Source organism: Petromyzon marinus, chromosome 19 (assembly GCF_048934315.1).
Source record: "Petromyzon marinus isolate PM22_M1 ecotype Great Lakes invasive population chromosome 19, UKy_Petmar_22M1.pri1.0, whole genome shotgun sequence".
NCBI lineage: Eukaryota > Metazoa > Chordata > Hyperoartia > Petromyzontiformes > Petromyzontidae > Petromyzon > Petromyzon marinus.
Window position 1 is genome coordinate 12,632,620 of NC_133685.1, and position 20,014 is coordinate 12,652,633.

The 20,014-nt window shown below is 49.1% G+C and overlaps 1 protein-coding gene across 6 annotated transcripts in view; it reads left to right on the forward strand.

Annotated features, from left to right (window-relative positions):
- The window catches only part of LOC116943827 (trafficking kinesin-binding protein 1-like), a 71,792-nt gene that overhangs the window by 44,064 nt on the left and 7,714 nt on the right, over nucleotides 1–20,014 (forward strand). For 5 of the 6 annotated variants that reach the window (XM_032957058.2, XM_032957061.2, XM_032957056.2 and 2 more), the window contains 14 exons: nucleotides 3,308–3,424; nucleotides 4,943–5,043; nucleotides 5,810–5,921; nucleotides 9,106–9,184; nucleotides 9,862–9,992; nucleotides 10,939–11,013; nucleotides 12,732–12,866; nucleotides 13,741–13,814; nucleotides 14,337–14,492; nucleotides 14,712–15,004; nucleotides 16,710–16,960; nucleotides 17,989–18,102; nucleotides 18,268–18,415; nucleotides 19,769–19,871. In XM_032957058.2, coding sequence (XP_032812949.1) covers nucleotides 3,308–3,424; nucleotides 4,943–5,043; nucleotides 5,810–5,921; nucleotides 9,106–9,184; nucleotides 9,862–9,992; nucleotides 10,939–11,013; nucleotides 12,732–12,866; nucleotides 13,741–13,814; nucleotides 14,337–14,492; nucleotides 14,712–15,004; nucleotides 16,710–16,960; nucleotides 17,989–18,102; nucleotides 18,268–18,415; nucleotides 19,769–19,871 — 1,889 coding nt within the window. The remainder of the gene's footprint in view (nucleotides 1–3,307; nucleotides 3,425–4,942; nucleotides 5,044–5,809; nucleotides 5,922–9,105; nucleotides 9,185–9,861; nucleotides 9,993–10,938; nucleotides 11,014–12,731; nucleotides 12,867–13,740; nucleotides 13,815–14,336; nucleotides 14,493–14,711; nucleotides 15,005–16,709; nucleotides 16,961–17,988; nucleotides 18,103–18,267; nucleotides 18,416–19,768; nucleotides 19,872–20,014) is intronic. The other variant, XM_032957057.2, reaches the window with a different exon arrangement.

Below are 20,014 nucleotides of genomic sequence, written 5' to 3' on the forward strand. Positions count from 1 at the left end.
GTCCCCAAAAATTTCATACATCTTCCCGACGGTAATTCCCAACAACCTTTTTCCACTGAAATCTTAATTGGCATCTTTTGCAAGAAATCCGTGCCCAGCAAACACGGTACCGCCAAGGCCGTTGAAACCAAAACACGTCCCGTCACAATCACCTCCCCAATTTGAATTGTCGCAACCACGCAGCCCATAATGCCCAAACTACCCCCGTTTGCCGCTACGCATGGCCCTTCCACTGGCCCCAACGATCCAGGCGACGTCGGCAGCGACCGAAAAGTTTGCAACAAAATGAGAGTCGCCGACGCCCCGGTATCTACAATAACCCGTACCATAACACCTTGAATGCATGCCATCACATCCGACGATCCCGGCGCGGCCCCCAACACACGATGTACCAACGTGCCCCACGTATCCCGGCCATGCGTACTTTCCGAACCCGATGAATACGGGTGAGATGACGCGGATGAGTGATGTGGATAGGGCGGCCCTGTATTGAATGCATCTCGACTCACCCGGGATCCTTGGTCTTGGGGGAAACGCCCGCTGTAGTTGTTCGGCGCCCATGGAGGACCACCTCTCCGTCTCCAGCAGTCGCGGGCGAGATGACCCCTCCGCCCGCACTCGTAGCATGTCCGATGCACGCCGTCTCCATATACCCCGGGACGACGCCGTCGTTCTCCAGTCGACACCCCGGCCGCCGCTGCCATCGGCGGCGCCTCGTCCACCACCACCGCCACCGTGCTCGCGGCCCCGGCAGGGGTCGTCTGCGATGGCTGCGCCACCGCCGCCGCTGGTTCGTCTCGTATGTCAAGGTTGACTTGTATGTTCCTGGCAATCAGCAACGACGACACGTCGTTGTCATCATCCTTGTCCGGGAGCGACAAGATGACTTTCAGCTCCTTCACCAGCTGTAGCATCTTCTCTTGCAGCAGGGAGTCCCAGCCCTCCTCGTCCATCGCCGGGTACGCAACCTGGGCGAGGGCTAGCAAGGCGCTGCGGAATGCCAGGGGGGACTCCGTGGCCTCCCGTTTCCTCTGTTGAAATCGACGTTTGGCGACCGACCGCGGCTCGTAGACTTTCCTCATTGCCGCAATAGCACCGTCCAATGTTTTTCTGACAGCGGCAGGGAGTCCGTTAAAAGTCGCCAAGGAGTCATCATCCAATGCCGTCGGCAGTGCTCGTAACGCGGCACTCTCCGTCCATTTCAGGGACTCGTAAGCCGCACAGAATCTTCGTATGAACGCCGTCCAATCTCCCACTTTGGCCTCAAATCGTTGTACGTGTAGCCGTCGTGGCGGTCCCGCCGACTGGTCGTCTTCGTCGTCAGAATCTTCCAACCGCTCCGGCTGAGCGGCAACCTCCGGCGGTAGACCCGGTACAGGTAGTTGAATGCGGTTCTTCGTCAAGAAGTTCCGGAACTCCTCCGACAACTTCTCCATCCTGGCCTCCCACTGGGTCATGAGGACTCGCCAATCCTCTGGCGATCCCGGGCCTTCGGCACCACCCGAACCGCTGTCCCTGTCCGGAGTACTGCCGGCCATCTGGCCGGGCTGCACATTGTCGTTGTCGCTGTCGCCGCCCGAGTCCACTGACACATTTGTTTTCTTTGCCGCTTTCTTTGACATCGTGGCGTGTTCCGTACTTTTTCTGACACCAAATGTAGTGCCGTGAATTTACTCGGACGACAACCGCCTTTCTTCCACCGTCACTTTATTTCCATCGTTCCGCACACACACACACACACTATATAATTTCACAAACACACACTATATAATTTCTCCTCTCCGCGCTCCGCCAACTCGGACACACCGATTCCCCTCAGCACCGTCCGCGCATACTCCTCCCACACACAGTGGTTCTCTCTCTACCTCCTCACACACAGTGTCTCGTCTATCTCTTCACACGCAGTGACTTTATCTCCGCACACACAAGGACTTGTCTGTCTATTCACACACAGTGACTCTATCTATCTCCGCACACACAGTGACTCTATCCATAACTCTCCCTGTACCTATCTCCCCCGTAACTACCTCTCTGCTCACGTTAACTCTCCCTATCGCTATTTACTGTCCTTTGGGTTCGGCTCTCAATCTATTCTTCCCTAACATTTGCCGGCTCTCCTCTTCGCATCTCTCCACCTCTCGCCAACAACTACCCAACAACAACTCAACTCCCGTTCAAATCACCTAGCGTTTTATCCCCTTTCCAATCAGCCTTAATTAATTGCCACGTGGCTCGCTGTCATTTTCCCGCCAGCTCGCACCTGTCCAACGGTCCAGACTTCGCGACGCCGCCACTTAACGCTAACAGCCTCTCGAACAATCACAGCCCTCGTGCCATGACTCCTTTAATTACTTCGGTTTGTTTACGCCACCCGTGACTCCACCACCTGCTCGACCTTATGTGACCCACACTGCTTGTATGTCTGTATGTACTGTATGTGGCCAATTTACCCATGCGTATCTTTTACTCCACTACACAAGCATCCTTGATTATGTGCTTGTGTGCATGCTTATTGGATGCACGTGCTGGTACATGTGTTGCGGCGTAAATGACGACTCCGAGGCAGGTTGCTGTTAGGGGCTCACGCCACGTTTATTGGGGGCTTACGCCAAAGTGTGTTTAGGAGCTTACGCCTACCCGCCCCCCTAGCGATAATTCCCCAGGGGACAGGGGTACCCAGATTCCCTACAACCCCAGCCGCGGCCCGTCGGGCGGAGTGGCCTCCCCTAGCCTCGGGTGAGGATCAGCTCCCCTGAGTCCCCACTCCTACCCTCGACGACCCTGTTACATCCCCGGGTCCCCCTTTAAATACCCCCCTGGGGCATGACGTCACCGTCCCCCCAGGGTCCGCCTGACGTCACGTTCTGCGACGCCACTCTCCGAGGGCGAGCGTGACGTGACGTCACCCACTACTCCCCTACACATGCACAGCCGTTTTGTCAAACCGCTGCCAGATGAGGGCGTCCCCACATTGTTACAGGGTCGTGGGGGGTTATTCGACCATACTTCACCACCGCCGGTCAGTGTGGATCGCTGAAAACGGAGGGCATAGATGCGGGAGCATAGAAGTCCAGTACAACAATTGATATTGCCGCGTTGCCCTCTTGTTGCTCACAAATTAGCCGCAGGCTTGTCTAATTAAAATTAGTTATCGATGACGGGCTGTACCTTTGCCAAGTTTTGAGTGTTATTCCTACAAACATGCCATGGTTATGTGCTGTGTGTGGACTTGCTTTAACATACGTCCGCGTGTCCTTTTTCGCTTTTGCGAATACGCGCATGTGCGCGCGTGCCTTCTCGTGCGCAGAAAGAGCGGGACCTGGAGTTGGCCGCTCGGATCGGTCAGACGCTGCTGGAGAAGAACAAGAGTCTGTCTGAGCGTGTGGAGCACCTCGAGGACGAGTTGGAGCACACCCTGGAGCAGGTGGCTGAGCTCCCCACTCACACCGCCCGCCCACCCCCTCACCCCCTCACCCCACCCCGTCCTAATGCCTCGAGTTACCGTACGGAAGGCCCGGTGGCTGGTAGCTGCTGTAAAGATGGAGTTTGCGTCTCTCTCTCTCTCTCCCTTCCCCGTGGTCGTGTGGATTTTTCTCTGGGTCTATTTTTTTCCCCCCTCCACATTTAGAGTGAACATGTGCATCGAGTAGTTTGATTGCTATGAATTTTGACACTGTGAGCCACTTCGTTGAGCTATCGTTTGTGGCCAGGTCGCTTCTGAAAAATAGCTATTAAGCTTAGTGGGCCTTACCTGGTAAAATAAAAATAGTTTAATAGTTTAGTTTACGTCACCTCTGATTAGCACGATTTGCTACCTACGGTATGGACTTATCTCTATCTATTCCATCTGTATGGGATAGAGATTTGCCGCCTTTCGCGTTTGAGTTTTCTCCGGGCTCTTCCCGCATGTGTACACACTGAATAGTTGGCCGAAAACATGTTAATATATATTCACCTTCACGTGACACGGGTTGTGCAGCTTCGCGAGATACAGATTGCACGAATGACGCAGCGATATAAAAACATTGAAAATATTATTATTATTACTGAGCCGGCATCCCTGAGATCTTGGTTTCGAATCTGGGTGTCATCCACCTGTGACAAGTTGGGTTTTTTAAATTATTATCACGTCACCTCAATCTAATCATCACTGATGGCCCAAAAAAAAACTCGATGAATTTGGGCCTTCACTTTATTTGGCATATTCCAGCCCTGATAATTACCAATTTCAGTTAAATTGCCATGCAACAACAATTTTTGCAGGGCTCATTAAAGGTGTGCCCCTAGTGTGGATAAAGAGTCCTATTGAAGTGACTTCTGCACCATTAACTAACACTACTAGCTGTGAGAATTCTGATTGTAAATACAGTAAAACCTTGGATTGCGAGCATAATTCGTTCCGGAAACGTGTTTGTAATCCAAAGCACTCGTATATCAAAGTACTCGTATATCAGTTGTGATCACGTGACGCTCAGCAGACAAAGCGTCTATACGTACTACTCGTATTGCAAGACCTCGCTCGTTTATCAAATTAATATTTATTTTAAAATTTTGCTCGTCTTGCAAAACACTCGCAATCCAAGGTTTTACTGCATGTTTGTCTGGTGATGCCGATAGCACCATTGTGGCACATGCATATGTTCAGCTCTTTTGTCACTCTGCTGCTGGATGAGGGCCTCACCACCACCGTGCAAGTTGTGGGGCTTATTTAACCACGGTACAGCACTGGCCCCTACTGCTAATAATGCAGCCCTGCGGGGTGGGAAATTGTAACGAAACTGGGAGTTAAAAACAAACGTCAAAGCGTCGAGAATTGAAGATCCAATTTGTTGATTGAATTATGCCCACCCGTGGTGTAACCGGACCGCCCAGTTGATCGATGGCGCAAGGATTTGTCAGAAGGACGCGTCATTAAGGAGCGGTGTGCTCCGCGGGGTTGCAGGTGAACCAGCTGCGGCACGACCTGTCGATGAAGGATGAACTGCTGCACATCTACACGCACACGGTGGAGGACTGCGAGAGCGACTCCAGTGGCTCCACTCCGTGAGTCCACCTCACCACCCCCAACCCCGCAACACGACTCTTGGTGGAGTGGCCGTGGTATGCCCCTGAGGAGCTATCGCGCAAATGCAGCACAGGGAAGCAGCACAATCCAGTTTTATCCACTAAAAATACGAGCCAATATTTACATACACAGCGGTAACCGTCGAAGATTTAACAAGTTGATTGCAGTAAAATCCCGGCTTGCTCAACGCTGGCTTTGGCCTTGTGGTTTTTCGGCCACTTGTTGGTTTTTCTGGCAAAAGTGTAATTAAATAATTTGATGCATATACGAATGAGATCGTGATTTTATAGTGTCTTTCACAACAAGTTATCTGAAATTTACTTGCAATCCCAAAAAATGTATAACAAAACTGTTTCGTGTATAAATTTTGATTTAAAGCTTTCGTGACTGCAGGGATTCATATTCTTGGTTCTTTCAGTAAAGTCACGTAGAAGGGAAACAATGAAATAATAAAAATATAAAACAAAACAGTGCCCTGCCGCTCTGTGTTGTGCCCAGTGCGTTAACTTGTTTAGGCGGTTGTCGTTGTTTTGTTGTTGTTGTTGTATTTGCTGTTTTTGTATCGCATCCAACACATTTTTTTGCGCCCAATTTAAAACCCAGCCCTTTTTAGTTTGCTCAGTCGTGCGCCCAACTGCCGATGGGACGACGCCCAGTGGCAGCGCCAGCCAAAGTGCTGACCTGACCCTGATTTTTGTTACCCCCATCCCCAACCGCGTGTGTCTTCCCCCCTTCCCGGCGCAGGCTTGAACGCAGTGGAGGGAGTCTCGTGGGTGGACACATCCCGGCACAGCTCGATGCGGTGCACAAGCGACTTAAGGAACTGGAAGACGAGAATTTGCGTCTTCGCTCAAAGGTGCGCGTGTGTGTGTGTGTGAAGAGTGCGTCGTGCTACGAGCCCCAGTTCAATTCTCGCTCACGGCCAACGCCACCAACAGTGTGACGATTATCTAAACCGATCCTGTCCTGTGTCTGCCTAAAGTCGACTTGGCCTCAAATGTGTTCTTGCTGCTGTGTATAAACATCGCCACCAGGCTAGGCGTGGTGCTGGCCACCCTCGTGTGCCGTGCTCGGTTTCATAGGTGCTCGCTAACAAACACTTGCTCAAAAAGTATTTGAAGACAATACAGGGGGATCTTTGGTGCATGCAGGCACATGTTAAACTTTTTAATACATTGAGATGAATTTTACATGGTGTTTATCTCACGATGGTTTGTCGTGTGTGTGTGTGTGTGTGCGCGCGCGAACTACTCCTACATTTCTCAATATTGCCACAGTATGGCAATAAAGCATAATAATTAAATATTACTGTCAAAACCCTCCGTTAACCTCTGCTCAATGAGAGGTCACTCCTTCTCCGCTGCTTCTGCCGTTATCTGAAACTCGCTCTTCCCCCTACCCCGTCCCTCACCCCGCCCCCACCCCACCCCCACCCCACAACCCCCACCGCGCCCCCTCCTCGCCCCCCCACCCTGCCGTCCGTGCTGCTAGCTCCCTGCGATCATTCGAGCCCAGGCTCAATACCTTCCTCAGCTCCGCTGCTTACGACTGACTCGTCTTCTCAATAAAGCGTTCTTAAGTCACACCTTGCCTTAGAGAGCTATATTCTTCCGTTTGGCATGGTCCAATGATTGCGGTCTTTGCTCCCCACGGTCTTTTTCGGATGTGAGGGGCCTGAGTGTTTGAGCGATTGACGTTGCCCCCACCTGGTCCGTGCTCTGGTCATCCCCCTGCTTTTGGTCGCGCTTGGTTTTGGTCATCTGCGGTCTTCTTGTACATTTTTTCCGATGCTCATTATTTGTTGGATTGTAAAGATGTTTGTGTGATTGGTGAAAATGTCAAGCGTTTTGAGATGCAATTTGCATGAACGACGATTATATATAAAAACAAATTATTATTACGGTCCCTGTGTCACTATTTTGTGAAGCATCCTGAGAATACGGCTGCATTTGAGAGTACGGCAGTGCAGGGCGTGAACACGAGAGCGCACGTAATTCGATCACGTGTCCTTTGTTGATATTCATTCACACGCTAATTCCATGAGTCTGAGGAGGGGGGGGGTCTTTGTATTGTATACGCCCCTCCCATCTAAAACAATGGGCCAATTCATAGTCATCTTGTTCACATGTTAACACAATTTATATGAGCAAATTGCCAGCAAACTTGAAAGCGTTTGTTTTACTTAGTTGTTTGTGTGACTTTCATAAGCAAGAGTGGAAAACAGTGTCGGATAAATGTATGAAGAAGGGACTAAAGATCATCTCTCTCATGGCCAGACTGAAGGACAGATAAAGTGTAGATATAAAATATGATGCAATACTTTTTTTCATGAATTATTTAATGGCGGTGAAACCACATGGAAGACGTGTTTTTTTTACGTACGTATGTTGAACTTCCTTCGGACCATATGTAGCCAACCATTGATATTTGCAGGTACGGAATGGCTGTGTTTTCACTAGTGCACAATAGTTGTAAAAACACTGGCTTGTCCATCTTTTGAAATACTCTGTCACTTCACGTTCAACACATGGGCTTTCGTGACTAATATTATCCACAATAGAGTTTTTCTTGGTTAGATTGCGTCAGTATAAATATAGAAATGTAAAAACATTTATGTTTACATGATCTAACCCCAAAAAAATCTGTTATGGATCACTTCACGTTGTTTGTCTTTTGAATGTATCAGGTGGCACAGTTACAAAAAACAACTCCTCCAGTCAGTGTTTTATTTATACAAACCTCCTCGCTATGTCACATGAACCTTATGGTGGGACCCCTGGCTCCCGAATAAACACTAATGCTGTATAGATGCCGAAAGCACAGCCGTACCGAATTATCCCCAATTACAAATGATCAAATACCGAAATAGCGAGGTTTTACTGTACTTGTTTTCTCTTTCAGCGTATAAGAAGGCCTATATTTCAACGATTGGCTATATGGTCACATCTGCATTTGAGGTGTAATGATGCATATCATTACACTATTATTAGGAAGCCACTGGAGCTATTAGGAAGCCACTGGAGCTACGCACTTTTAAATCTAAATTGAAAACTCATATCTTGAGAACTGTTTTTTGTGTTTAGTTTGTTGTCCTTCCCCTGCACCTCAGATAGGCACAGTTGGCTATGCACAGTTCTAAAGAAGTTCAACATACATACGTATACATATTGACTCATCGATAATAAATATCGATTCTTACGCTCACGATGCATCCATAAAATTGTGTATGTAAGCATCAATGTTTTCAATTCATACACGTTGTGTGTAATGGGTTGAAGTGACCGCAACAGTCACTAGAGCCGCTGCTGTTTACCACAAGAATGAACTCGAACCACGGCCCTGAATCACACCAATTCATCGGTTTTCTGGTAGATGAATTGTTATAACGCTAATGTGCTTTGCTTACAATATAATGGATGAGGAAAGTGTATATCAAGCATTTACTGCCTCGAATAACGCATAAAAAGTGTACCGAAAGAACCAAAGAAGAAAAAAGTGTACTGTTAAGGAGGCTACAGTGGCCCTGTCCACATTTGGTTTGTCCGTTCAAATGCGGCACAGATGGGCCAGATAGGGCACGTGGGCCAGATACGGCCCACATGGACCAGATAGGGCACCTTTGGGCCATATAGGGCACCTTTGGGCCATATATGGCTCAGATGGGCCAGATAGGGCACCTTTGGGCCATATATGGCTCAGATGGGCCAGATAGGGCAAGTGGGCCAGATAGGGCTCAGATGGGCCAGATAGGGCAAGTGGGCCAGATAGGGCACACAACCTTGTTTCATATGGGATGCTGCCACAAAATTATCTTCAAGCTGGCAAACAATGTGTTTCTAATTTTAGTACTGCGCTCGGTCACTTCTGTCACTGCAAAGGCTGCTTTATTCTCCGTTGACACACGTGTTATTTTTCACATTGTTATTGCACAATGCTGAGGTGCTTGTTAACGTGCGGCCCCGCCAAAGGTGTTGAGGGCCCTGTTTGGCCCTCGGTAAGGAAAAGGTTTCCTATTCTGTGGTTGTGCGTGTGCCCGGCAGGCGTGTCACATCAAGACGGAGACCATCAGCTATGAGGAGAAGGAGCAGCAGCTGGTCAATGACTGTGTAAAAGGGCTCCGTACGTACCTCGCCTTCTGTCTACTTACAAAGACAAAGATCCCCAGTACAGCTTAAACAGACTTTTGGGGCAAGTGCGGTTAGCAAGCGCCTATGGAGGCTGCTACGACATACGAATGGGTGGGTAGCCAGCACCATGCCTGACTGCTTTTGTCTCCCCAGTGGCGATGTTTTATCATTGCACCAGGTACTCATTTGAGGCTGAGTTAACCTGGGGGAAGCCCAAGACTGGTTCAGATAATCGTCACTGCTTTTGACCATGAGAGGGAATTGAACTCGGGTCGCCGGGTTTGTAGTGCAGTACGCTAACTTCTGTGCCACTGCTACTTACACACGCATATTCACACTTAGGTACTCACATGCGAGAGGCAGTAAAACCATCTGGTACCTGGTACAACCAGCAGGTGTCTAAGCAGTCCGTGCGGTGGTTGGGTGTGGTTTCTCCGCGTGTATGGGTCTTGCTCACACACACCAGTTTCCCCATGCATAAGCATTTTTTAGATTAATTGGTGACTTAGCTCAAGCTGGAAATAAACTGACTAGGCTGGCACAAGCGCCACGCTGTCGTCACCGCCACTTAATCGGCGCTCGCCATTGCCTGTGCGGCGGTGCCGGCGCGAGTGGCACCCGTGAGGGAGCAAGTGTGGTGTGACGGCGAACCGTGTGTGCACCGTCTAGGGGACGCGCACCTGCAGATCGGACACCTGACCGACGAGCTCGGACGGAGGAACGAGGACAGTGCCCGCCAGCAGGAGGAGATCACCCACCTCTTGTCGCAGATCGTGGACCTGCAGCGCAGGGCTAAAGCTGTGAGGACATACTTCACAATGATCGTTGTCGTCATGCCACTATCGATGCATCGATAGATGCCTGTCCTTCATTGCGGTTGTAATTTTTTGAGAACCGAACGTAGGATGAGCCCGGCACCAAAAATGGACGTGATAAAAAAAAAAAAAAACTCCCTTTGTCAAAATGCAGTGTTGTGCTTTTCAGATGCGTAAACGGAGCGGAAGAGTAGGCAAACACTTTTCACCAACAACACTAAAAGATCAACGACCGCTACCTCGCTGCCAACTGCAGCGAGGTAGTAAACACAATTGCGGCATTCGTTGTAATTGCAACATTCTTTGTTATTCTGCAGTCGTTTCATACTACTTTATGATTCGAGTAAATGCCAGATAAAACATTGTGAAATACTCTATAAAAGCTGGAATTTATCATTATTATAAACATACATGTATTTAATTGCTCACTTGCCGGAAAACTACATTGAGCAGATAATGGAATTGCATATCAGCATTAAAAATCTACCTTTGACGGCAGAGAAATAATATTCTCGTGAGGATCCATAGCACCACCGAACTTTTCCCCGTGTCCTTGATCAGTAGATGGGTATATATGCAGTCTGGCTGTAAAAATGTTCTGTCTTTCTTGTCTGCTTTTTTGGATAAGAAAGTGTTTCTCTGGCCCTTCCTAACAGGGGGACATGATCCAATGAAAACCATATTGTAATTTAATGCTGTGTTGCTATTAGGAGATGGACAAATTGATCTAAGGGTTATCGCCCAAAGCCTGAAGACATAATCACGACAAAAAGGATGACTTTAAAATATGCAGATGTATTTCTCCGATAGCTACCCATCTGCTTCTGTACTGCAAATGAAATACCGAAGAGAAACGCACAGTGGAAACCGTTACATAACCCTCGCACACGCATGACTTTAAATGCTGTATTTTGTTTTTAATTTGTTGCAGTATCAGCTGGAGAATGAGGAGCTCGTTCAACATCTGAGCGCAGCCAAAGAGGCACAGCATGAGCTCACGGCAGAGGTGAGGCGTGGGATTCATTGAAGACCGCTGCGGTCTGGGGTGATTGCAACTCATGGCCTTCATCTGTGTTTGTGTGTGTGTGTGTGCATCCTATGACCATAATCTGCTCAATTGTCCATCTCGTGACCAACATCTATGATGTCAGTGTTCTTCATTGCAAGGCTCGCGGGCCACTGGCCAGCCCCTGGTGGCCTTCAGTGCGGCCTCTGACGTGCGGGCCCTGACACTATACAAATACGAAAATATCCCATCATGCTGTCAAACTTACTGGTTTCAAATGAGTTGCATGCTGTCAAACTCACTGGTTTCAAATGAGTTGCAGCCCCCGAACTGATGTCGTATCGGCAAAAGTGGCCCCCCTCTGAAAATGAGTGAAGAACACTAATCTGTGTGCTTGTGTATCTCACAAAGCAACATCGCCCCCGACTTGACTTGCAGACGAATGCCCATTTGTATTTCAGTGCTGCATATACCTTGTACTGCACAGAGACAGCTGCCTCTTGGGGTCCCCTTGGCCAGATCGCAGTAGGTCATTAGAATGATTGGAATGGGGCGATTGAGTTGCTCAGGCATTTAAATTGCCCTATGAATGCAAATAACAAGAATGAAGTTGTAGTTTTAGACCGCGTCATTCATGCAAATTGCTTCTCAAAACATTTTGCATTTCATAACACGCACAGCTTTTCTTCTTTCGGAGGCATGGGAAGCCAGACCAAGCAGGGAAGGCAGCCAGAATCGGTGCCAACAATTATCTTCCTTCAAAAAATATCCTGAAGCAGAACATTCGTGCTGGATACAACTACATGTGCCCATGTGATTTGTAACTTCCATCCTTGCCCATCTATCCAGGATAAGTAAGAGATTCTAATTCTGATATCCTCTTAGCATCAGAATATCCCCTTGGCACCAGAATCCCCTGTTGATCCTGAACAGTTGTCCAAGTAGGCGGTCTTTCTCTGTGATGTTTTGGCCATCGCTGTGAACGAGCATCCATGATCCCTGATCGTCACGGCAGGCTCCCCGTGTGCGCCTGCTTTGTGCTGGTTTAAAATGTAGGATTTCGCAAACAATATGATCCAAACATACTTATGCGTTCGGTTAGATTGGTTAGATCGCATCGATTAGATCGCATAAATACGTGTCGTTAAACCCGCCACCACCCGGCGCAGCCAATTAGTAAGGTTTGTCACGTAAACAAAACGTGCCGATTAGTTACTACTTCAGCACACCGCTGTTTTGGAGAGTAAACCCACAACTTTTACAATTTGAGTGTGACGTTTTTCTGGTGATTACAACCAGCTTCAGTTGATAAGCCAGAATTGTGAAGAAGTCTTTCTGTTTCCATCTTAAAAAAAGAGGAGTGAAGGTGATACCTTCACTGTGAGCCTATTTGGTGCAAAGATTATGTTGATCTTAGAATATGCGGTACCTATTATTGGTTGGGCCATTCACAGTTAATCAACACACAGCAGAATGCTTTTATGTTTAGTTTGCTGCCACCCCCCCCCCCCCCCCCCCTCGACGGATCTCCGATTAGCACGCTTGGCCACGAACGGTGCGCAATAAGTTCAACATACATAGATACATTATGTTGATTTGAGAATACGCAGTATATGTTGCCGGTTGGGTTATTCACAGTTCAAGCAACACGCAGTAGAATGTTTTTTACGCTTGAAGTTGATTGTCCCGCGCCTGTTTTTACACCACGCGGTGTGCAGCTGCGGGAACTGGAGGAGCGCTACGCCGAGTGCGTGGACATGCTGCACGAGGCGCAGGAGGAGTCCAAGGGGCTGCGCAGCCAGACCGTGATGAGCACGCCGCGCAGATACAATGGCAGCCTCCTCTATCCCATGGTGACGCTCCTCGACACCCGCACCTCGTCGACACCTGCACCTCGTTTCGTGCGAGCGCCGCCCCACAGAAGGGTCCCCGGGTGCCCGAGTGTGGATTTTTATTTCTTCTCCCCATGGGTCCTCCGGTTTTTCCCCTCCACATTTAGAATCGACGTGCATTTTAGATTATTTTCATTGTTTTTCTGCCGTGAATTTCCACGCGATAAGCAACTTCGTTGAGCTGTCGTTTGTGGCCAGGTCGCTTCTGAAAAAGAAGGCTAATAACTTAGTGGACTTTACCTAGTACGAACATTTTTTTATTCGGATATTTTTTAAAAGATATTTTTTTATCTTTCCTCTACTTTTTACTCCTACCGTGCTTTTTGTATTGTTTGTTGTTGTAGCGTTCTGACCCGCCCCTACTGGACATCCGTGAAAAATTGCTCTTTAGCTCATCGGATTCCTAAAGTATACATAAATATTCTGATCCTGATTGTGTGTGCCCCCTTAAGGGAGGTGCCCCCTCGTGGCTTAGACAGCTAATGGCCCCGTGTTCGGAGCATCGAGAGCTCAGCACTGCTGAAATCGTCGGTCGTGCGGTGAAGGACAATGAACTAAACATAAAGAGTACCTCTAAATAAATTAGTTTTCAATCTTAGATTTAAAAGTGCGTAGCGCCAGTGACTTCCTAATATCAGAATAAAAAAAGAGCGTGCCAGATGGCCGCAGAAGCGCACCTGAAAGCGCGCGATGGGGTGACCATCTTCGTTCGACGGCCAGCGAAAAGCCGCCGCTGCGAGAATGGCCGGAGGTGACGTGACGGTCTACGCTCCTTGACGAGGTCAGTGAGGTGACGGAGCGGCTGTCTGTGCTGTTTGGACACCGTGCGTGGCAGGACTCGCTCGCGGCCGAGATCGAAGGCAGCATGCGCCGAGAGCTGCACGAGGATGAGGGCTTCTCCGACCACCGGTAAGATAACTACGCACGTGCTCTGCTGAGGGTACTCAAATAAGTCAAAACTGAGTGCTTGCTTAGGTAAATGCGATATCAAAATCACCGGTTCAGAAGGCCACCATCACCAACCCTCGCCAACAAGCGCGATGAAGTGTGCTCAAATAAAATCCACGTGATTGGGATGACTTGGAAAGGCCCTCCTCCGGCAGTGGATGACACAGGGCTGCACGGTTTGTTCACGCAGGACTGCACACAGGGCCGTCCATAGAGGGGGTGTGGGGCCCAGGGCAACTTACACCGTGTGGGGCCCCACGATGCCTACAAACTAAACCGAAAGTATCATATCTGACACCATGACGTCGAATCGCGAGGCCCCCAAAGTGCAGGGCCCGGGGCGGTCGCCCCAATTTGCCGTACCCCTAGGGACGACTCCGGCTGCGCTTGTGCATTTCGATTGACGACGCTTGATGCCTCATGTGAACACGTATCGATATATAATGTGTCAATGCCGGAGTGACGGCGTGCCTGTGTGGTCAGTTCGCAGCACAAGCGCGTGTTCGACACTGTGAAGGTCGCCAACGAGCTGGTCAAGCGGCGCTGCGTAGGTGGTTCTTCACGGCCGCTGCCAGGATCTGGCCAGGCCCCTGCCGGGGAGACCGGCTCTCCGGCCACCTGGGCCAACGGTGACACGCCGTGAGTTCCGCATCTCGGCTCCCAACATTTCCCATCTCCCTTCAGAACTGCCATTGCCGGAAAACACACCAGAGGAGCTGTATTATCCTTGTGTTTTTTTTCCATGGTTCCTTCTGTGGAGTTTTAGGTCCCTTGACAAATGCCCCATTTTCCACCACCACCACCCCCGCCAGCTCCCTGCTTAAATCTGCCGCTGGCGTCTCTCCGCGCCGTGTGCAGGGACGGCAGCCAGCGGCTGGGAGACCGCGGTAGCCCCAGCTGCCGGGACCTTCAAGCAGCGCTGCACCGGCTCATGCTGCGAAGGGAAAACGTACAGTGCGAGCGGCGCTACTTCGAGGAGGAGCGCGAGCGGCGGCGGTCGCGCGAGCACGGCGCCGATGGCGTCGATGGCGCCTACGGCGTCCTACCCAGCGGCCTGCTCACCCCGGCGGACAGCATCATGTCCATCGGCACCTGCCTCTCCTTCCGCTCGTTCCTGCCCGACAAGCTGCAGATCGTCAAGCCCATGGAAGGTGTGCACGGGCACCTGGTTGTTCCCTTACTCCTGTACGCACAAGAGCCTTCCTACGTCATGAGAGTCGTGTGGGTTGTTTGAGCATACTTCACAATGCTGTTAGGTAATGTCTCGTCATGAAGCATAAACCATCATGCAATCTCCCATCATCTTCGCAGCGGCTTTTGGCTGACCATCGAATAAGGACAGTCACTGCATCGCTTCGGATGCACTACTGCGGCTGTCTGGAACGCTCTTCCGTCTGATATTAGGAAGCCACTGGAGCTATATACACTTTTAAATAATTTAGATTGAAAACTAATTTCTTTAGAACTGCTGTTTTTGTTTAGTTTGTCCTTCCCCCCGCACCTCTGATTAGCACGGTTGGCCACGTACTGTGGGGAAAAAAGTTCAACTTCAGTACTTATGGCCCATGGAATTGAAGAACACAGAGCTACCCCTGGAATTTCTTTAAGTTACCTTTGGTCCACACAGTAAGGGGCACCCCTGAAAGTAATGTTTGTCGCATGACAGTCAAACTGATATTCATAATTCTCGGGGTTGGAATTTAACCGAATTGAGTGCAGAACCAGATGATGAGTTATTTTATTGTTTGTTCTGCAGTCAGCTCGCAAAACTTGAGTACCCAGTTTTAATCATAGGTGGCAGCTTGGATTCAAACGCAGGATCTCAGTGGTTCCAGCTCATTGCTCTGACCTCTGGAGCATCCAACTACTTCAGTGGCTTTTTGTTACTTTCTTTAATTCCCACGTTCTTTAATGGATGGTGCCTTAATGCAGTTTTCCCACTGCCAGGCTCTGTGATTAAACCCCCGGATCTTAGCGGTGTGGACTTGGCTCTCTGATCTTCAAGCCATGTGGCCAATTCATAGCATTGTGTTATTTAAATTGCCTTGTTCTTCAATGAGCAGTGCCCATAATGGGGTGATGACAAGGCCTAGCGATAGCATGTTCACTCTTTGCTGCAGAGGTTCGTGGTTCGAAACCAGCGGTGGCCCTGTTTATTACTGCGTGGTGTAGTACTTTAATTTCAAAGATCTTCTGTCATCATTCGCACGAGTAGACCATTTGTGCTGGTGTGTGGGCTCAAATTTGCCATGTTAGAAAATTACTCTCAATTTACTCAATTGGGATGATGCATAGCAACCATCGGTCCCTACTGGTTAATTAAAGCCCGTTTTAATCATAGTTCATAGTTCCATTTATTTGGTATAGCCCTGTGAGCCGTTCGGCTCTTGAATCGGGTGCAACCGCAACAAACAAAACAACAACATGAACAACAAAACATCTTAAAGTGATTATGTGACTGTGAGTGATTATGTGACTGTGATCACTGTAAGATGGCCCTGAGTATCGGGGCACCATGGTGGCAATATATTAACTACCTCGCCTGGTATACAGGAAGTCGTGGGTTCCATCTCGACCCTGATGCCTGTATATTTGGAGTTTGCGTGATCTCACCATGGTAACATGGATTTTTCTCCGGGTCCTCCGGTTTTCCCCTCCACATTTAGAAACAACATGCCACTGCTATAAATGTCCACCTGATAAGCCACTCTTCATTGAGCTATCATTTGTGGCCGAGTCACTTTTGAAAAAGCGCTATATAGCTCAGTGGGCCTTACCCGGTAAAATTTTTTCAATATTTTAGCTTATAGGAGTGCGCTCCATCAGAATGCGGCGTTTGTCTCCCCCGACCGCCAGGCTCCGTGACGCTGCTCCAGTGGCAGCAGCTGGCGCAGCCGCACCTGGGGGGGATCCTGGATACTCGCCCCGGCGTGCTCACCAAAGACGACCGCCCACTCGAGGACGCGGACGAGGAGGCCACGTACCGCCTGGGCGACCTGGAGGAGGACGACCTGCCGGCGGACGACGGCGTGGAGGGTCTGTCGTTCTGCTCCCGCCTCCCATCCTCGTCGCCCGCCCACCTCGCGGGGCGTGCCACCCGCACCGATGTGAGCTGCCGGGAACGCTGGGATTAACGGGGGATCTGTGGGGCCAAGCGGGGATTCTGGTGCCAACGGGATATTCTGATGCTAAAAGGAAGTCAGAATCTTTCGTGAAATCCTAAAAAAGAAAGAAAAAAAAACATAGCTTTATTTGACCAGGTAAAGCCCACTGTTCTATTACCTTTTTTCTGGCCACAAATGATAGCAGCTCAAAGAAGTGGCTTATCACGTGGACATTCTTAGCAGTCAAATAATATGAATAACCTCAAGACATGTTTCTAAATGTGGAGGGAAAAACCGGAGAACCCGGAGGAAAAAAAAATCCACGCAACCATGGGTAGAACATATGCTGATAGCAAGTGGGGTTTGGGCAGCTGTGGTGGGGACACTGGGCGTCTTGTAAAACAGTAGGCACAGTCAGCTGGCACGCACCGCTCTGACTTCTTGGGTTTGAATCAAGGAACTCGGTGGTGGGAAAACTGCAGTACGGTCACCGCTATTTAGCAGACAAGAGAATGTGAAAAAGACAAATAGCCATTTAGATGGCTGGATTCCTCAGAGGTCATAGGTCAGAGCATTGACCTGCCAGTTTAACATGTAGGCTTTTGCGACCAATATCACCCATAATGTTTTTTTTGGGTTAGATCGCGTAAACTTCTGTTTGGTGCTGCACTTAATTTGGCAACATTTCTAGCTGTGACAATTAAATTCTGATTTGACCTTTATTGAGACAATCATCACTTTTACGTAGCAGAGCACATGGGAAAGTACTGCCCTTGCCTGTGTAGAACAGAGGTCACTTGACAACTTGAAGGGACATCATAGGTAGCTCTGTGATATCCACTTCCGTTGGCCGTTCTCTGATATGAAAGGTCGCGCTGCTCATGCGAGAGATCTGAATGGATACTTCTTCTGATGACGTGACTCCAATAGCACAATTGGGATACAATTGGGGAAAATGCATATTAAAAAAACAATTGGTAAGCATGTTGTACTGTTTTGCTATACTCCCATGCCCCCATCATCTCCCGCAGAATTACGATTCAGCAATTCACCCGGCACCTGCACACGAGGCTGATTCCATCACTCCCATCTCCACCGTGGACATCCTCGCAGACACCATCCCTCCTTTTGGCTGCCCCTCCACCGTTAGTCTCGACCACCGGTCACTATCTCTTACAACCGCGACGTGTCCTGCCCAGGGCCAACTTACCTTACTTTTAACGGTCAATGCAACGTCTATACCTTGTGAAATTAATTGGTGGGTACGCAAGTTGGCAAACGTCATTGCACCCGACGTGCGTTTTCTGCAGTGTGGCCCAGGCGCGGAGGAGGGTGGCGGTGGTGCGACGGGCCCCCCCCAAGCGAGCCGGCAGGGCCCCGTGGGCGGTGCAGCTGGTCCTCAGGGCCCCGCCGGGGCCTTGGATCAAATGGTCGCCAGCCGACCCTTCACGCTGCCAGGTGAGCGGCAATACACCGTGCCGCCTGGTGACAGAGCTTCTTCACATGTAGGATTTCGCGAACAATATCATCCATAGAGGTTTTTGGGTTAGATCGCATGGATATAAATGTGTCGTTAAACCTGCCACCACCCGACACAGCCAATAAGGAAGGTTTGTCATGTTAACAAAACATGCCCATTAGTTATTATTTTGATTTAAAGCTTTCGTGACTGCAGGGATTCATATTCTTGTTTCCCTTCTACGTGACTTTACCGAAAGAACCAAGAATATAATTAGTTATTAGTTGTAAATGTTGTGCGTTTACGTGACAAACCTTACTAATTTACTGTGTCTGGTTGTGGCGCGTCTAACAACACGTTTATATTTACACGATCTAACCCAAAAAACATCTGTTATGGTTAGAGATTTTTCATCATCGTCATCGTCAACATCTTTCTGAACCGCATTGCATCGTGGAGGGCATCACCGATGTGTAGGTTGTCAACCCTCTCCTCTTGTGCCTCTCTTTCACAGTCTGTGTCAGTGGCTGGTGCTTATTTATCCGTCCATGTTAGGGAGCGGAGTGCGATGTTTAATACAGGATTCCCTCACTTTGTGCAGGTTCGGTTTGTGCGATGTTGCGAAAATGCGGCTAACCTGCTTCTACCCAAAATTCGCTGTATTATGCCGTTTGAATTTAATCTACATGTGACGATGTGGTCGGACTGGGGACAAAATTGTATCTGAATGCATCTTCCGTATAAAGTGAGGGAATTCTGTATTTATGTTGTATTGTTTCCTGCATTTTGTGTTTTGTGTCATGTAGCTATGTTGTGGTTGGTTGTGGCTTTGCGCTTTCAGATTGTAATATACAAGTCATCGTCTCACTTCTTCGTGTGTTGGGACACGATTAAAGCGTAATGGCACTCCAAACGGTGCATACCATCTGCAGGGACATTTTGGTGTTCAGTCGTGTCGAACTGTCAATAATTCCTTTCTCAGTCCGATGATTCTTGGTCACATGCATTTAATTTTCTAGAATATAAAACCCACTCCTCAAAGCCCCCATTGTCTGCTGCTTCATCATCAGCTGTGGTACCCATTGTGGTTGTAAATAAGCTTAAGGTAAAATTCAACTGGGTCACATCATCTGTGGCATTATTAAAGAGTTGTCATCACGTCACCCACCTAAATTCAATTGACACAAGCCCACAATTATTTTACAACCAATGGACAATGCGTTTTAATGCTGCAACACCAGTGGCCAATTCTCAGGGGAAAAAAAACGTGTCCGTACTGTCAACGACCTGTGTTTATAGACACAGATCCAATGTATGCGCCGCTTCGGGCTGTGCCGTGTTGGTGTGCGCAGTGAACTACCCTGGCAAGTGCCTGTCCCAAACCAGCTCTACGTACACCTTCACCACCTGCCGAATCCTGCACCCCACCGACGAGCTCACTGCCCTCACGCCCAGGTGAGGCCCATGCCCATTCACTCCTCATTCATTCGGTCATTTATTCACTTGTTCGTTCGTTGTCCAGAGGTCAAATTTATGCCTCTTGGAAAAGGGGTGATCATTGATGATTACCAGAACCTTTTGCTTTGTAATGTTGAAGC